The sequence below is a fragment of the Solanum stenotomum genome, chromosome 2 (assembly GCF_019186545.1).
Source record: "Solanum stenotomum isolate F172 chromosome 2, ASM1918654v1, whole genome shotgun sequence".
NCBI lineage: Eukaryota > Viridiplantae > Streptophyta > Magnoliopsida > Solanales > Solanaceae > Solanum > Solanum stenotomum.
The window spans coordinates 16,801,807-16,815,663 of NC_064283.1; the positions used below are offsets into that span (position 1 = coordinate 16,801,807).

The 13,857-nt window shown below is 33.8% G+C and overlaps 1 protein-coding gene across 1 annotated transcript; it reads left to right on the forward strand.

Annotated features, from left to right (window-relative positions):
- Positions 1 to 9,658: 9,658 nt before the first annotated feature.
- Positions 9,659 to 11,930, forward strand: LOC125855746 (bZIP transcription factor 17-like). Its single transcript, XM_049535466.1, has 2 exons — positions 9,659 to 11,282; positions 11,491 to 11,930. Exons 1-2 carry the CDS (start codon positions 9,659 to 9,661, stop codon positions 11,928 to 11,930), a joined length of 2,064 nt encoding a protein of 687 aa, XP_049391423.1.
- Positions 11,931 to 13,857: the final 1,927 nt, after the last annotated feature.

Consider the following 13,857-nt stretch of genomic DNA (forward strand, 5'->3'; position numbering starts at 1 on the left):
ACCAGGATTCATGCAGCCACGCATGGAAGGCAAGAAAAGTCCAGTCAATCAGTACAAACATTTGAAGAAGGAAAGAGAATATCTGTCAATTAGTCATAGAAGAATACATTCTGAAGTTTACCAATATCAGCCAAGATTCAAGGAGATCAACTAACAAAGGAACGAATTGATTTAATTTGTCAATCAGTCATAGAAGAATATATTCTGAAGTTTATCAGTATCAGCCAAGATTCAAGGATATCATCTAACAAAGGAAGGAATTGATTTAATCATGCACATATCTGATATGGACATGATTCAACAAATCAATCAAAATAAATCAAGGACTCAATTTAAGGATCCTTGATTTGAACACCCTTGGGTTTCCATAATAGAGCAGCAGCCGTCCACATCTATATTATAAACCTCTCTTAGCCATAGTTGTGAAGTACGCACTTCACTTGAACTTATATTGTAATCTTCTTTTATCTTTCATAAAATTTTGTACACACTTGAGTGAACAATTGAAAAGAAAAGATAAAGAAAGATCTAACTGTAGGTTATACAGGTAGAGGTTGTGTCGAAGAAGAAGTTCTGATTTGCATATCAAACAGGGCTCTCAATTGTAACATTTTGCAACACCCAATTTCTCAACAAGCTCTAAAGGAAACCCTTGAAACCCAAAGAGACTGGACTAGGCACCACATCGATGTTCCGAACCAGTATAAAAACTATTTGTGCTATTTACTTACTGCAATATTTATTACTGTTTATCTATTCTACTAACGTGCAGGTGAATCGACTGACCATTACAGGAANCCCCCCCCCCCCCCTCTTGACTTTCAAAAACCAATTTCATAAACTGCCCAAACATGGCTCGAGGCAAACTATCAAGAGGGTTAAATGGTAATTTTCCAAAAATGACCTTTAGGGTCATTACAATCGGTCAAAGAGAAGAGCTCACAATCTATCCAACAACCTATCCAAAAGAATTGCGAGTTGAATTGCCTGACAAGTTTGAAGAGAACAGGGGTACAAAACAATAGAAATAAAATCAGACATCATTATAGCTCTTGCTCGAGCTTTAGTCTATGCAACTATGAAACAACTAATTGTTGAAAGTAGAGGCGCTACAACTCACACATTAAATAGTCAATAATTAGAGCTCCACAATTATATATTTCACATTTAAATTAAAAGATGTTCATTATTATTTACTATGTTTTCTCTCCAACAAAATAAGTAAATTATACAATCACACACCTAGCAGGAAGCAAAAAGAAGGGATAAAAAAAATGTAACACCTCCATATAGAGACAAATTGTCGACACAATAACAAAAATCATGACCATTGTAGAAATTGAGTTATTTTCTTAAGTTGTGACATATATATTTTTTTAGTATTGTGTTTGTTGTCAGCTTAACCATGACAACAGTGAGCAACTCAACAACTATATAGTAAAAACCTCTCACTCGCTTTTGTGCAGTGACGGAGCTAGAATTTCGCCTAAGGGGTACCAAAATATAAAGAAATAAAATTGTGTAGAAGTCAAGGAGTGTCAATGTGTAATATATATACATAACAAATATATTTTTATTCTAGCTATACAATGTAATTTTCCGACGAAGGGGTGTCGGTCAACACCCCTTAATTATATGTGGCTCCGCCATTGCTTATGTGCCTAAAGTCCTTAAACTCTACTTCTCTCATCTTTTGAAAGGTGGCCTCCCTTCTCAACCTCTTAAATTTTACATGTTCTGAACATTCAGACATATTAAATTCCTTAATTAGGTTAGTTTTTAGTGTGACATTTTAATCACCATACCATATATATTATTATAAGTGGGAACATCACCAATTAAAAGTTGCAATACCAAAATGCCCTTGTAAAATTAAATGACTCTATTACCATTTTTAAGGTAAAAATAATCTGATTTTCCCACTTTTAGTTATCTTTTTTCACAAATTCTTTTCAGTTTAATTAATAAGAAGTCCAAAAGTCCATGTAATGTGGATAACATCTATTAAACAGAAGTTCAAAGATCACAATCGTTTCAAAGTCAAAATGGTGAGTCTTATTTAGAGTTTGAACTTCTTTTTCATTTTCTCTCTATTAATGTTTTGTTTAATTCTTCGAGCTCTGCTCTTAAAATTTCTCTATTAGAAACTGTTGTTTTTCCTAACTTTTCTGTAGAGTTTTAGGTGTTTACATATGTATATTCAATTTTGATATGAAATTGTAGGAAAATATGGGTACTGGAAACAGAGGTTAGAGGCTATTTGAAAGAATTGTTTTTCCAGTTATATAAAGGGAATTGTCGTACACAAGCACAAATAAGATTAGATTTGTTGTGCACATGGAATATTTTTTTCATATATCAAATTGAATATGAGACGAGGTAAAATAATCTAACAATGAGAGAATTTTTTTAGTTTGTACCTAAATTTTTATGAATATTTGATTTCTCCAAATAAACCATTTTTTGTGTATGAAAAATGTGATGAACATATCTTTTGGTATCTATATTTCTTGTTTAACAATGATGATTTAATTTTGATGTCGAGCAAGGTCATTGTATACGGATACTGTGAAGTTCATATTTATCATGATCACATTCTTTCTTCCCTTTTGAATCTCCAGGTAATAATTGTTATTTAATTTTAAGATTGTCTTTCTCTTTTTTCATCTCTATTTTATTTTATTATTTACAAAACAATGACATGATTATTTATTTATTGATATATAATTCATTCCCTTTTGGACCAAATTATCATGATTTTTTTTTAATTTTAGGATTAAAGTTTTCCCAATTTAAAGAATCTATGCATATACTTTCTAATTGGTAATTATATTTAGACAATTAATACTATGGAATAGTAATTATGTAGGAATAAAGGGCCAGATAATTTACATAATCTTTAAAGTATCCAATTATGAATATATGTTGTAATCAATGTGATGCAGTTAGAGAACATTTTTCTATAATAAATAATACTAATAGATGTCCTAAATAAAGGTGGTCTTACATATTCTCACGTTGTATCACTAAGATTAGTGTTACCATTTATTGTTATGAGGTTCTTTGTTTTAGTTGTTTTCTTCCTAGCTAGTTGACAATATTGATGAGTTGTGCATTTTTCATTCTCAGAGGTGGTTTTAAAAATGGGAAATTGCTACTTATAAAGTTGAATTGCGTACTAAAAACTCACCAAAAAATTGAAAGACTTTTTATTTTTTTGTTAACACTGCTCTAACAACAATTTTTATGCTAAAATATCAATATTCATTTTAACAAAGGTTTAAGAAGTTGAACTGAAAATAAATATAAATATGAGAACCATTCATATTAACTTAATTAATTAAAGAAAGTTATAGTATATCTTTGGGATTTAAATCTTACTATTATATAAGAATTCACAATGAATTTGCATTGAGAAACCTTTACATTTGTAAAGCTAGCTCTTTGAATGCTATATATACATATACAATATAAGTGACATTTGTAATTTACGAAAACATATACATTTCTTATTTAGAATACTTAGTTAGACTACACTAGGGATTTATTTAAACACTTTAAAATAATAAAATCATCCCGCTTAGTGGTACTATATATAGATATGTCATTATTTTTGTTGTTTGTGTATAAATTAAAACAATTTGAAAAGTGTATTCAAGGTCCTTCAATTTAATAAGCTTTATAATTTAACATTGTCGTTCTCTGTTCTTTTTCAACTTCGAGATCAAACATCATGTTTGTGGATATAACTATTATAACAAACTTTTATTTTGTTTTATAGCACAAATTTGTTATTAATAGATGTAACTTTTTTAAAAAAAATGTATACTTATTGTAACATCCGGCAATTTGAAATAGCTATGAAGAAGCTTAGAATTGGAAATAGTCATTTTTGGAAAGAATTAAAAATCTGGAAAATTTAGCGAAGTATGGAAAAAAAATGAGTTTTTGGTCAACTTTGAGCAGTCATAACTCCTAGCTCAGGATGAGTTAGGTGTACTTCCAGTTATGTTTGGAAATATCTTGGAGTGATCTTTCCAACGCCTCTGAGTTTGCGCGATTCCGAGTTCGTATGAGTGAGTTATGCCCTTTGGAAGTTGGGCTGTTGGCACAGGGCAGTTTAGTCCGAATTTGTAAGGGTATTTTGGTCTTTTCCCTAACCATTTCTTTTGGTTATATTAAGGGTTTAGGCTGATTTTAAATCAGTTTTCCCTTTTAAAAGTGAGAGTTAGCGTTCTTGAGAGAAAATGTGAGAAGAGGAGAAAGAGAAGAAGAAGCAAGGATTCGTCAAGATCGTCGTGGTTTTCGTCGGGGGTGATCCCTATTAAGGTATGCGAGATCATAGTGTTGTGTTGGTTCTTTCCCCCACACACCAAACTCATTTTAATTTCGAGAAAAAGATTGGTTGTGTTTGTTGAACTTTGTGGTTGTGTTTGTTGAAGTTGTTGGTTGTGTTGTTAAAGTTCCTTGTTGTCTTGGTACATGTTTCCGGTTGTGATTTCGAGTTGAATCTATTGTATATTAAGGGCTTTTATGATTCTAAGTGTTTGGGGCTGGAAACTTTGAAGTTAAGGTGGTTTAGAGTTGGAAAAAGGAAGGAGAAAAGTCGAGTTTTCGGGAAAAAAGGCTGGGGCGTCGCGCCAGCCAGCGCGCCCCAACAGGGGTTCTGAGCTACCACCCTTGGGGCGGCGCGCCTAGCAGAGCCCCCACCAGGCCCCTCTGAAGTCTGAAGGTTGGCACCCCGCACCTCTTAGAGCGCCAAGGACGCCAATCTTTCCCATTCATTCCCCACTTTTTCATACATGTTCCTTGGTAATGTACCTATGTTTTATAGTTGTTTTCAACACTCTATCGTACATCTAGACATCCCGAACTCATCCATAAACATGTGATCATACACCTTGAATCCATAATCCAATTCGAGGGAAGATAGGATCCAAGTCAAGTGAAGTTAGAAGTCAAGTGTAGTTAGAGTCAAGCTTAGAAGTTAAGAAGTAAGTCAAAGCAAGTCTTCAAAGTTTTTCAAGAGTCTTTATTGAACGTTTTAACTTCATTTTTAGGCTCAAGTAAAGTTAAGTAAAGAGTATAGAGTTTCAAGTTAAGCCAAGAGTAAAGAGTCAAGTTCATTTCTCACAAGTTATTAGGGAACTAAGTATTCCCAAAGAAGTTTATAAATGTTTTCATATTTAAGATGAGAGGAAACTGAGATTTTCAAAAGAGTTTTGAGCAGTTTGAGTACTATCTCTTTTTAAGAAAAAGATGAGTTTTGCGAAAGAGTTTCTAAAACATGATTAGTATGACAATCGAGTATGTCATCAATGTTTATGCAGTATGACTTCCCGAGTCATCAATGATCATATAAAAATATGGTTTTGATATGTTCTTTTTAGAAAGATTTTTCAAGAGCAATTACCTCTTTTAAGAGGGTAGTTTGAGCAATTAATTCAAACTAAAGAAAGATGTGTTTAAAAAACTTATGAGCTAAAGTATTTTTGGGAGTAGTCTTGAGCATCGAATTGGTGACATGAGTTCATATTAACTCAACTCTCCATAAGAACCATGTAGCCAACATGGGATTTAACGGGTCATACTTTTTAGATGATCAGTAAGTTAAGCTAGTGGATCCACTAAGTTAAAGCGTTTTATATGATGGCAAAGTATAGGACAGTTCTGGCAGCGTGGACAAGACGTTGTATCACCACTTAGGCATGTAGTGGTGGTTGTCGGTTAGAGAAACTCCCACTGTAGAAATTGCATGGTTCCTCGAGAGGTTCTGCTTAGTATGGATGGGGGTATGGGACTTCATTCATGCATTGCACAAGTAGAATTTGAGAGGAAGCATGGTATTTTTATGATATTATAAATATGATTTTGATGTCATGTTTTAAATAGTTTTACAAGCTTTATATATATGGCATGTGTCTTATTGCTTTATATTGAGTTCAGTTATTCATGAGTTGAACAGAGCCTCTTTTGTATCCCTTTCAAGCTTAAGTTGTTGTTTAGCTGTCTAGCTCGCATACTTGTACATTCCATGTACTGATGCCAGTTGACCTGCATCTTATTATGATGCAAACGCAGGTACCCAGGATCATCATTCAGCCCGCCGTTGATCCAGTTGAGCACTCCAGAGTCAGTGGTGAGCCTACTTGCATTTCGGAGGACTCTATTATTTTGTGTTTCTAGTTTTGTATTATTAGGATGTTGCGGGGTCTGTCCCAACATCCATCTCAGTATTATAGAGGCTTCATAGATAGTCAGTCAATTAGTGTTGAGTCCCTCATCTGTATATATGTAAATATTCTATTTTGAGACTCGAGTTGCCTTTTTGGCCAGATTTTATCAGTTGGGTTGTTTTATGACCTTTCGTTGCATGGAGTTTTCTGTTGAGTTAGGTTTTCGCTGAGTTAAGAAGCCAGGCCAAGGGTTCGCTTGGGGGCCAACAATGGTCTTCGAGTGCCAGCCACGTCCAGGGTGTAGGCTCGGGGCGTGACACTTATTGACATAGGTTACACGCGCAACGCGCGTACCCAGAAACTAGTATTAATAAAAATTTGTCATATGTCACATTGTGTATCCTGTTATGTCCATTAGTGGGCATTACATTTGTGCCTCTTTACTCTCATCAATTATGGTAGAATGTGGTCATTAGTTGTTAGTAACTTTTGTAACCACCAACTCTTCATTTCACCAATTATAATACGCATTGTACCTTATAACTCATGTAACCTATAACTCATTCATTTACCCAATTTACTACCCATTATCATCCTATTCATTGCAAAGAAGATTTCCTTCCCTATAAATAGTAATGTTCTTCATTTGTGTTGAGTACAACAAGAAACAACAACAATAATGGTGGAAGAAAGATGAGAAGTATTATATTGAGATTAGCGTAGTGAAAGAGAGAGCTGAGACAAAAAAAATATCTTCTAACTCTTTAACTAATTCATATACAAAAGCGAGTAATTATATGTGGACATATGGTGTTTGTTGTGGAGCTTTGAACTCTTCAACTAATCCGAAGTTGCTTGAGTTGTACGACGTTGTTGAGATGCTATATCCAAGAGGGGACAAGTCAAAATTGATACTGGTAGATCGGTGTAGATGATGCCACAGTGGGCTTGAACCTCCTTAAAGAGAGCGAAATATCTGTGTCTCAGCCTGAATAATGCTTTATTCATTTTTTGTTCATTTTAATTTCAACTGTAATATTTTGTATTTGTGGTATTACACCATCATTAGTCATTTGAGAAATCACATCGTAAGAATCATTAATGTATAAGGAAAGACAATTTTGCAAAGAAAGATATATCTGTTGGAATGGAGTGGCTTGTAACTATAAATTGGAGTGATACCAAAGTACAATTGTTCATTGTCAGAGTGGAGCTGCAAATTGTTTTAAATTTTCTGAGTTCCACCGATATTTCAGTGATCTCTAAAATTAGTGAAGAAAATAAGCACACTAATAATTCTGTTTTCTCTGTCAACTCACTGAAAATTATCAAGTACGAGGGGATAAAAATATGAAGCCTCTTCGAAGCTCAATCTCTATATAACTAGACAGCAACAAATTGCTAAAAGTAGAAGTGCTACAAGTGATGTTGCTAATGTTTTTCAAGTAAAAATTCACTTGGAAATTTTGAGGAAGTAAGAAATTTTCTCAAAGGTAAAGACATACTTCTAAAGATAATGTTGACGAAGAGTAGACTGTTTTGATGAGGAAAAAAGTTGGATCGCCAATTAATAAGAGTCCTAAGCTCGCGCAATAGACAAACAATCAACAATATCTGCTACCATGAGGGCCGTCTCAACCATAAGGCCACTAAAGCAATCGCTTGGGCCCCCCATTTTCTCCCAAAGATGTATATATATTGTTAACAAAAATTTCATGTATTGATAAATTTGAAGAATTTTTTTTTTGTATAGAAAATATAATTGAGAAATTGAATATTGTTAGTTGATTGTAGTATCTTTCCTAGATTCTTATGTGGCTAGTTAATTGTAGTATCCTTCTAGTTTCACATGTGGCTATCTATTTTATTGTCTAGCTCATTTATATTCTAACGATTATCATGAACCAACAATATTGTGTTCTTATACTTCTCTTTATTCTCCTTTCACTATTTTTTATTCTTTCATTATTGAATATTGTGAAGTCTCTCAAATGTTCAAACATTCTACATTTAAAATCTATTGTTGTGTGTTTATAAAAAGATCAAATTTGTTTTTGGCGTCTTATTCAAATTTAAAGCACTAAAACTAATCAACACTATTTTAATATTATTTATCAACTTATCAAATTCATCGCAATACTATTTTAATATCATCATATTTTTAAAAATTTTGAGTCATGTTTTATTATTTTAACTTTATATTACATAATTTTCATTGAAAATTTACATTATTTGCATTCTTATTTCATAATGTCTACATATATCCTGTCTCTCCAGACCTCATTTGTAGGATTACACTAAATATGTTATAATTATTCAATTTATATTTGTCAACTAAAAACAATAGTGCCTCTTTATAAAATTTGGCTTTAGGCCCCCAAACTTATTGAGACGGCTCTGGCTACCATGCATCTCAAAAAAAAAATTGCAACTCACTAAGGGTTCTTTTTAACTTGCAAATCTATCCAGCCATCTATCAAAGAGAATAACTTGCAATCTATCCAGAGACATATCAAAATGAATTGCAAATTCAATTGCAACAAATTTACATAGAACAAAGGCATGGAATAGCAGTAACAAAATCAACAGTCATTACAATTCTTGCTCGAGCTTTAATCGATGTAACTAGACAATAACTGATTGCTTGAGTTTTAGCATATAATTGTTCAGACTTTAAGCTTGATTAAATATCTATTCGTTTGAACTATACTCAGATTTGAAATTATTGAGAGAATATGCTCTCCTGATTTTTTTGTCTCTTCAAATTCTATAGCCCAACACAATATTTATTAAATTTGAAAATCTATTCATTAAAATAAAGTACAACATAAGCCTTCAGAATCTAGAGGATGTCATAGAACTCCATCTTTGTGGTGCTCTTCATGAAGCCATCTCATTTCTTTAATTGTTTTCAATGACATATACAATTTTTGCAACCTCGATTTTAACAAAAAATACCTAAGGACCTTGGCTAAAAATTCTTTGGCATTATTTTTTCATCTAGAAGCCCCATAAATTTTGCACTTACTAACATTCTTAGAAAATAAATAGAATCAAATAAAGATATACAAGTCACCGAACTCTAGATTATGACCTTCTAAGTGTGAAATAAAGAGGCATAGAGAAAATAAATAGAATCAAATAGTTCTTGGATCGCATATTAATTTACACACTTCACTAATTCAATGAAAAATTAACATTTTTTTCTCAAGGTTTAATCATTTAAGAGAGCATTCATGTATTCGTACATGCACTTATTGGTAAAATAAACATTACCAACTAAAAACAATCTTACAAAATTATTTTTGAAACATCAAGAATATGAATTTTTATTTCTTAGATATGATATCTATAAAATCTAATGGATCAATCTTAACAATGTCGAAAAATAAAACTATAAAAGAAAAGTAACTCTCAGTTTCCTCTCTATTCCTATCCCGTCTCTCTCTAAATCTCTGACCAATTGTTGACAAACTCTAGATATGGCCGATTCACCGCCGGCAGAAGAAGCGAACTTCATCGGGGAGTTCGATTGTCTTGCAGTTCAACCTCTTGACCGTACTTTTTACGCCCTACACATGACCACAACATGCCAAGAAAATGGCGAAGATTTCCCTATGGAATTTCCAAATGTTAATTTCACAACCGATGCCATCATTCTTGATGAATCATTCAATGATAGTTTTCCAAACCCTACCAATGATGATGCATTTCAAAACCCTAATTGTCTGCCAGACTGTATCGGGTCGGAGTCGGGTTTGGACTCGAGTCAGATGAACCCGAATAGCTTTGGTCAACCTAAGAGTCAACTGATGGGGAGTTCTGATGATGCTTTTAGAAAATTCAATTCGACCTCAGGATATTGTCTTTGGGAAGCTCCAGTTTCAAACAAACCGGTACAGTTTCCCCTAAATTTAGGAAATAATTCAGTAAAAGGTGGAGTTGTAGAAAAGAAACTCAAATTAGAGGTTGTCAATGCTAATATAAGCAATTGTATCTATTTGTTGAAAAGGAAAAAGAGTAGTGAAGACTCAAATGATGTAGGCAAACACCAAAAATCCACTATATTTTCCCTGTATGACAATGTTAACAATGATGAGGACGAAAAGAGAATGGCTAGGAAAATTAGGAATAGGGAAAGTGCTCACTTGTCAAGGAAAAGAAAAAAACATTATGTTGAGGAATTAGAGAATAAATTTAGAATACTTCAATCAACAATTCAACATTTGAATAGAAATTTATCCTATGCAATGGTGGAAAATGCAACTCTAAAGGCACAACTTGGAGGTACTAGTGTACATGCTCAAGTGCCGTCACCCCTCGGGATTTATCCCTATCCTCCTCCATGGATTTCATATACACCATCTTATATGATGAGCCGACAAAGATCTCAAGTGCCATTGGTTCCCATTCCAAAGTTGAAATCACAGGCACTACCACCCGCGCCAAAAAGTAGCAAGAAAGTGGAGAAAAAGAAGAGTGAGGTGAAAACAAAGAAGGTTGCTAGTGTTAGCTTCCTTGGTGTGTTGTTCTTCATGCTTCTCTTTGGTGGGTTGGTTCCTTTATTGAAACTTAGATATGGAGGTATTAGGGAACCATCTATGAGTGGAGAGTCTTTTGTGAGTAGATTTTATGTAAAACATCTTAGAAGAGTTTTGACTGTTGATGGGCCTGTGAATGGGACTGGTTGTTCTGGGAAATACGGTGGTAAAGATCATAACTCCCATTGTGGCCGGGGAGGTCAGGGTGAAAGCAATCAGAAAAATACCAATAAGGCTGCAGATGAGTTTGCTCATGTGGGCAATGGTAGTGATCCTCTGGCAGCCTCTCTGTATGTCCCAAGGAATGATAAACTTGTTGATATTGATGGGAACTTGATAATTCAATCCGTATTGGCAAGTGAGAAAGCCATGGCATTTCATGGAAGTGCTGATAAGAAAAATAGAGAGGCTGGCCTCACAGTTCCTGGTGATTTAGCCCCTGCTATCCCAGGAATCCATCCTCACCTTTATCGAAGTCCTGCAATGGGACAAAGCATTCTTGGATCTGAGGAGAAAGAGAATGTAAAGTCAACTATGCAGGAGTGGTACCTTGAAGGTCTTGCCGGTAACTGTTGTTAAATCTAGACTGACTATTAATTCTTATCTTTTTCCTTTTTTTTTAAATTTAAATGAATTCCTCTAGTGTTTTCTTTGAGAATTTAGGTACTTTTAATTACTTTGAGTCACATTATATGCTCCAAGCAAATTTTATCTTTTGGAATAGCCTTCTGCTTTCCAGTATTTTAATTCATTTTTTGTGTTCATTTGGGCAGGACCTTTGTTGAGTTCAGGCATGTGTACAGAAGTGTTCCAGTTTGATACGTCATCTTCTGCTAGAGATATATCTATGGAAGAAAGGCAGAATGGCACGCGCCTCCACAGAAATAGAAGGATCCTCAATGGCCCTCCCGTTTCCCTTTCTAGACCCTCTCACAGCTCTGGAGAACAAACTGGAACAGATGGAAAGCGGGAGAATTTCAGCAGGAACAAGTCACTTTCTTCCTTGGTAGTATCTGTTCTGGTTGATGGTGATGGAGATGGCATCATGGGTCCGAAGTCTGTCTCTCGGATATTCATTGTTGTGCTTATTGATAGTGTCAAATATGTCACCTATTCTTGCATGCTTCCATTTATTGATAGTGCTCATGTAGCAGAAGCATCATCAAAAAACCGTTTCGTAGATACCATAAAATCTACTAATAATCCTCATTAACTTATGGAGGGTGATTGTTGTCTTCTTTATGTGTCATGTTTCTGCAATAATAATACATTATGTCTCTTTAATTATCAAAAGAAGAAAGTAAACACTCCTTTAAGTTATATGTATTATGTTTGTGGGCTATATATTTACTCAAAAATGACAATTGTAGTTAGTAATTCCTTACATTAGCAAATAACCAGAAAACATTTGAATTTCTCCGAAATGATATGACATCTTACCTAGGAAAAAGAAAGCTTTGAATGTCAGTGAATTAAGCAATTAAGTGTAGAATGATTATGCAACCACACACCTAGCAGAAAGAGAAAAGAAAGGATAAAAGAAGAGAACGCATGACCTCCATGAATAAAGGATGGCATCACCTGTGTGGGTGGCCTCCCTTCTTAACCTCTCCAGTTTTCCCCTGTTCTGAACAAACAGGCATATTCAATTCCTTAATTAGGTTAGCCGTTTGAGAAATCACATCATAAAAATTAGGTGTCATTAATGTATAAAGAAAGATGATTTTGTAAAGAAGATATATCTGTTGGAATAGAGTTGGCATGTAACTATAATTTTGCGTTATACCGAAGTACAATTCATCGTTGTCTGTGTGGAGCTGCAAATTGTTCTAAATTTCTTGGTCGTACCGAGATTTCAGTGATCGTTAGAACACGTACTTTGTTTAATGAATTGATTTCCAACTATAGTATAAATTATGTTGAACTATAGAATTTCAAGAGAGAAAAAAATAGGAGAGCACACTATACTGAATACAAAATTTGTTTGGCTTCTAAATGAAAAAATAATACTGAAAATGTTCCAGCCAATGTCCTAAGGTATTTTTCTTAAAAATCAAGATTGCAATGATTGCTTATGTCTTCAAAAACTTCTAAAGCAATGAGATGAAATCATGAAGAGCCCAACAAAGATGGACCATTAGTAGATCTTATGCTATCTACAAAAGTGTTTATCAATGATGTTTCTGCTACATGAACACTCCATCTTCAGGTGACTTCCCCGGAGGAGTAGATCCTTTAAATGGAAGCGTGAAAGAATAGGTGACATACTTGATGCTATCAATCAACACAACTACGAATATCCAAAAGAGGTACTTTGGACCCATGATGCCTGTTAGAAAATGAGATATTTCTAGATAGTCTTTTTTAATGGTTCTTTTTTAATATTCTATTTCATTTGTAGAGGAAAGGTTGTCATTGTTTTATGAAATATGTTCTGTAAGAAAGTACAATAGTAGTTAGATAGTTATGGTCTTACTAACCTTTGAGAAGATTATATCTATATCTATCTTCTATACTACCTTAAAAGCATGAACTCCAAAAAATGAATGTTAAATTACGTAAATACCCCTCACTTAAACAGATTACACAAATACCCCTCACTCACTTAAAAACATGACACAAATGTTAGAATATGCACAACGGAAGCTATATTCAGGATCACAAATCTTACATATAGACTAAACAATATAACATAAACGAATTTAGAAGAGCACTAACCTGTTGAAACTTCTACAAAAGTCGTCCAGATGTCAAGGATCCAGAGCTACGATCTTCTCCTATTTCCTGATTGACTGTTACTACCAAGTTACTTGTGTGGGCAAGTGTTTCTTGTTTTTCAAAAGATGATTTCTTTCATGCCACATTCAGCCTATTTATCTAGTTTTCCAACTCAAGAATGAATAGGAAAAACGTCCAAATAAATTTCAGGCTTAATTAGCAATCAAGAGGATCATGAGAATAAATTGAGATAAAAACGTTTTCATCCATTAAAGGCCAAACGTTTTGTAATAAGAACAAAAACGTTTTCATCCATTAAAGGGCAAACGTTTTTGTAATAAGAACAAAAACGTTTTCATCCATTAAAGGCCAAACGTTTTTGTAATAAGAACAAAAACGTTTTCATCCATTTAAGGCCAAAC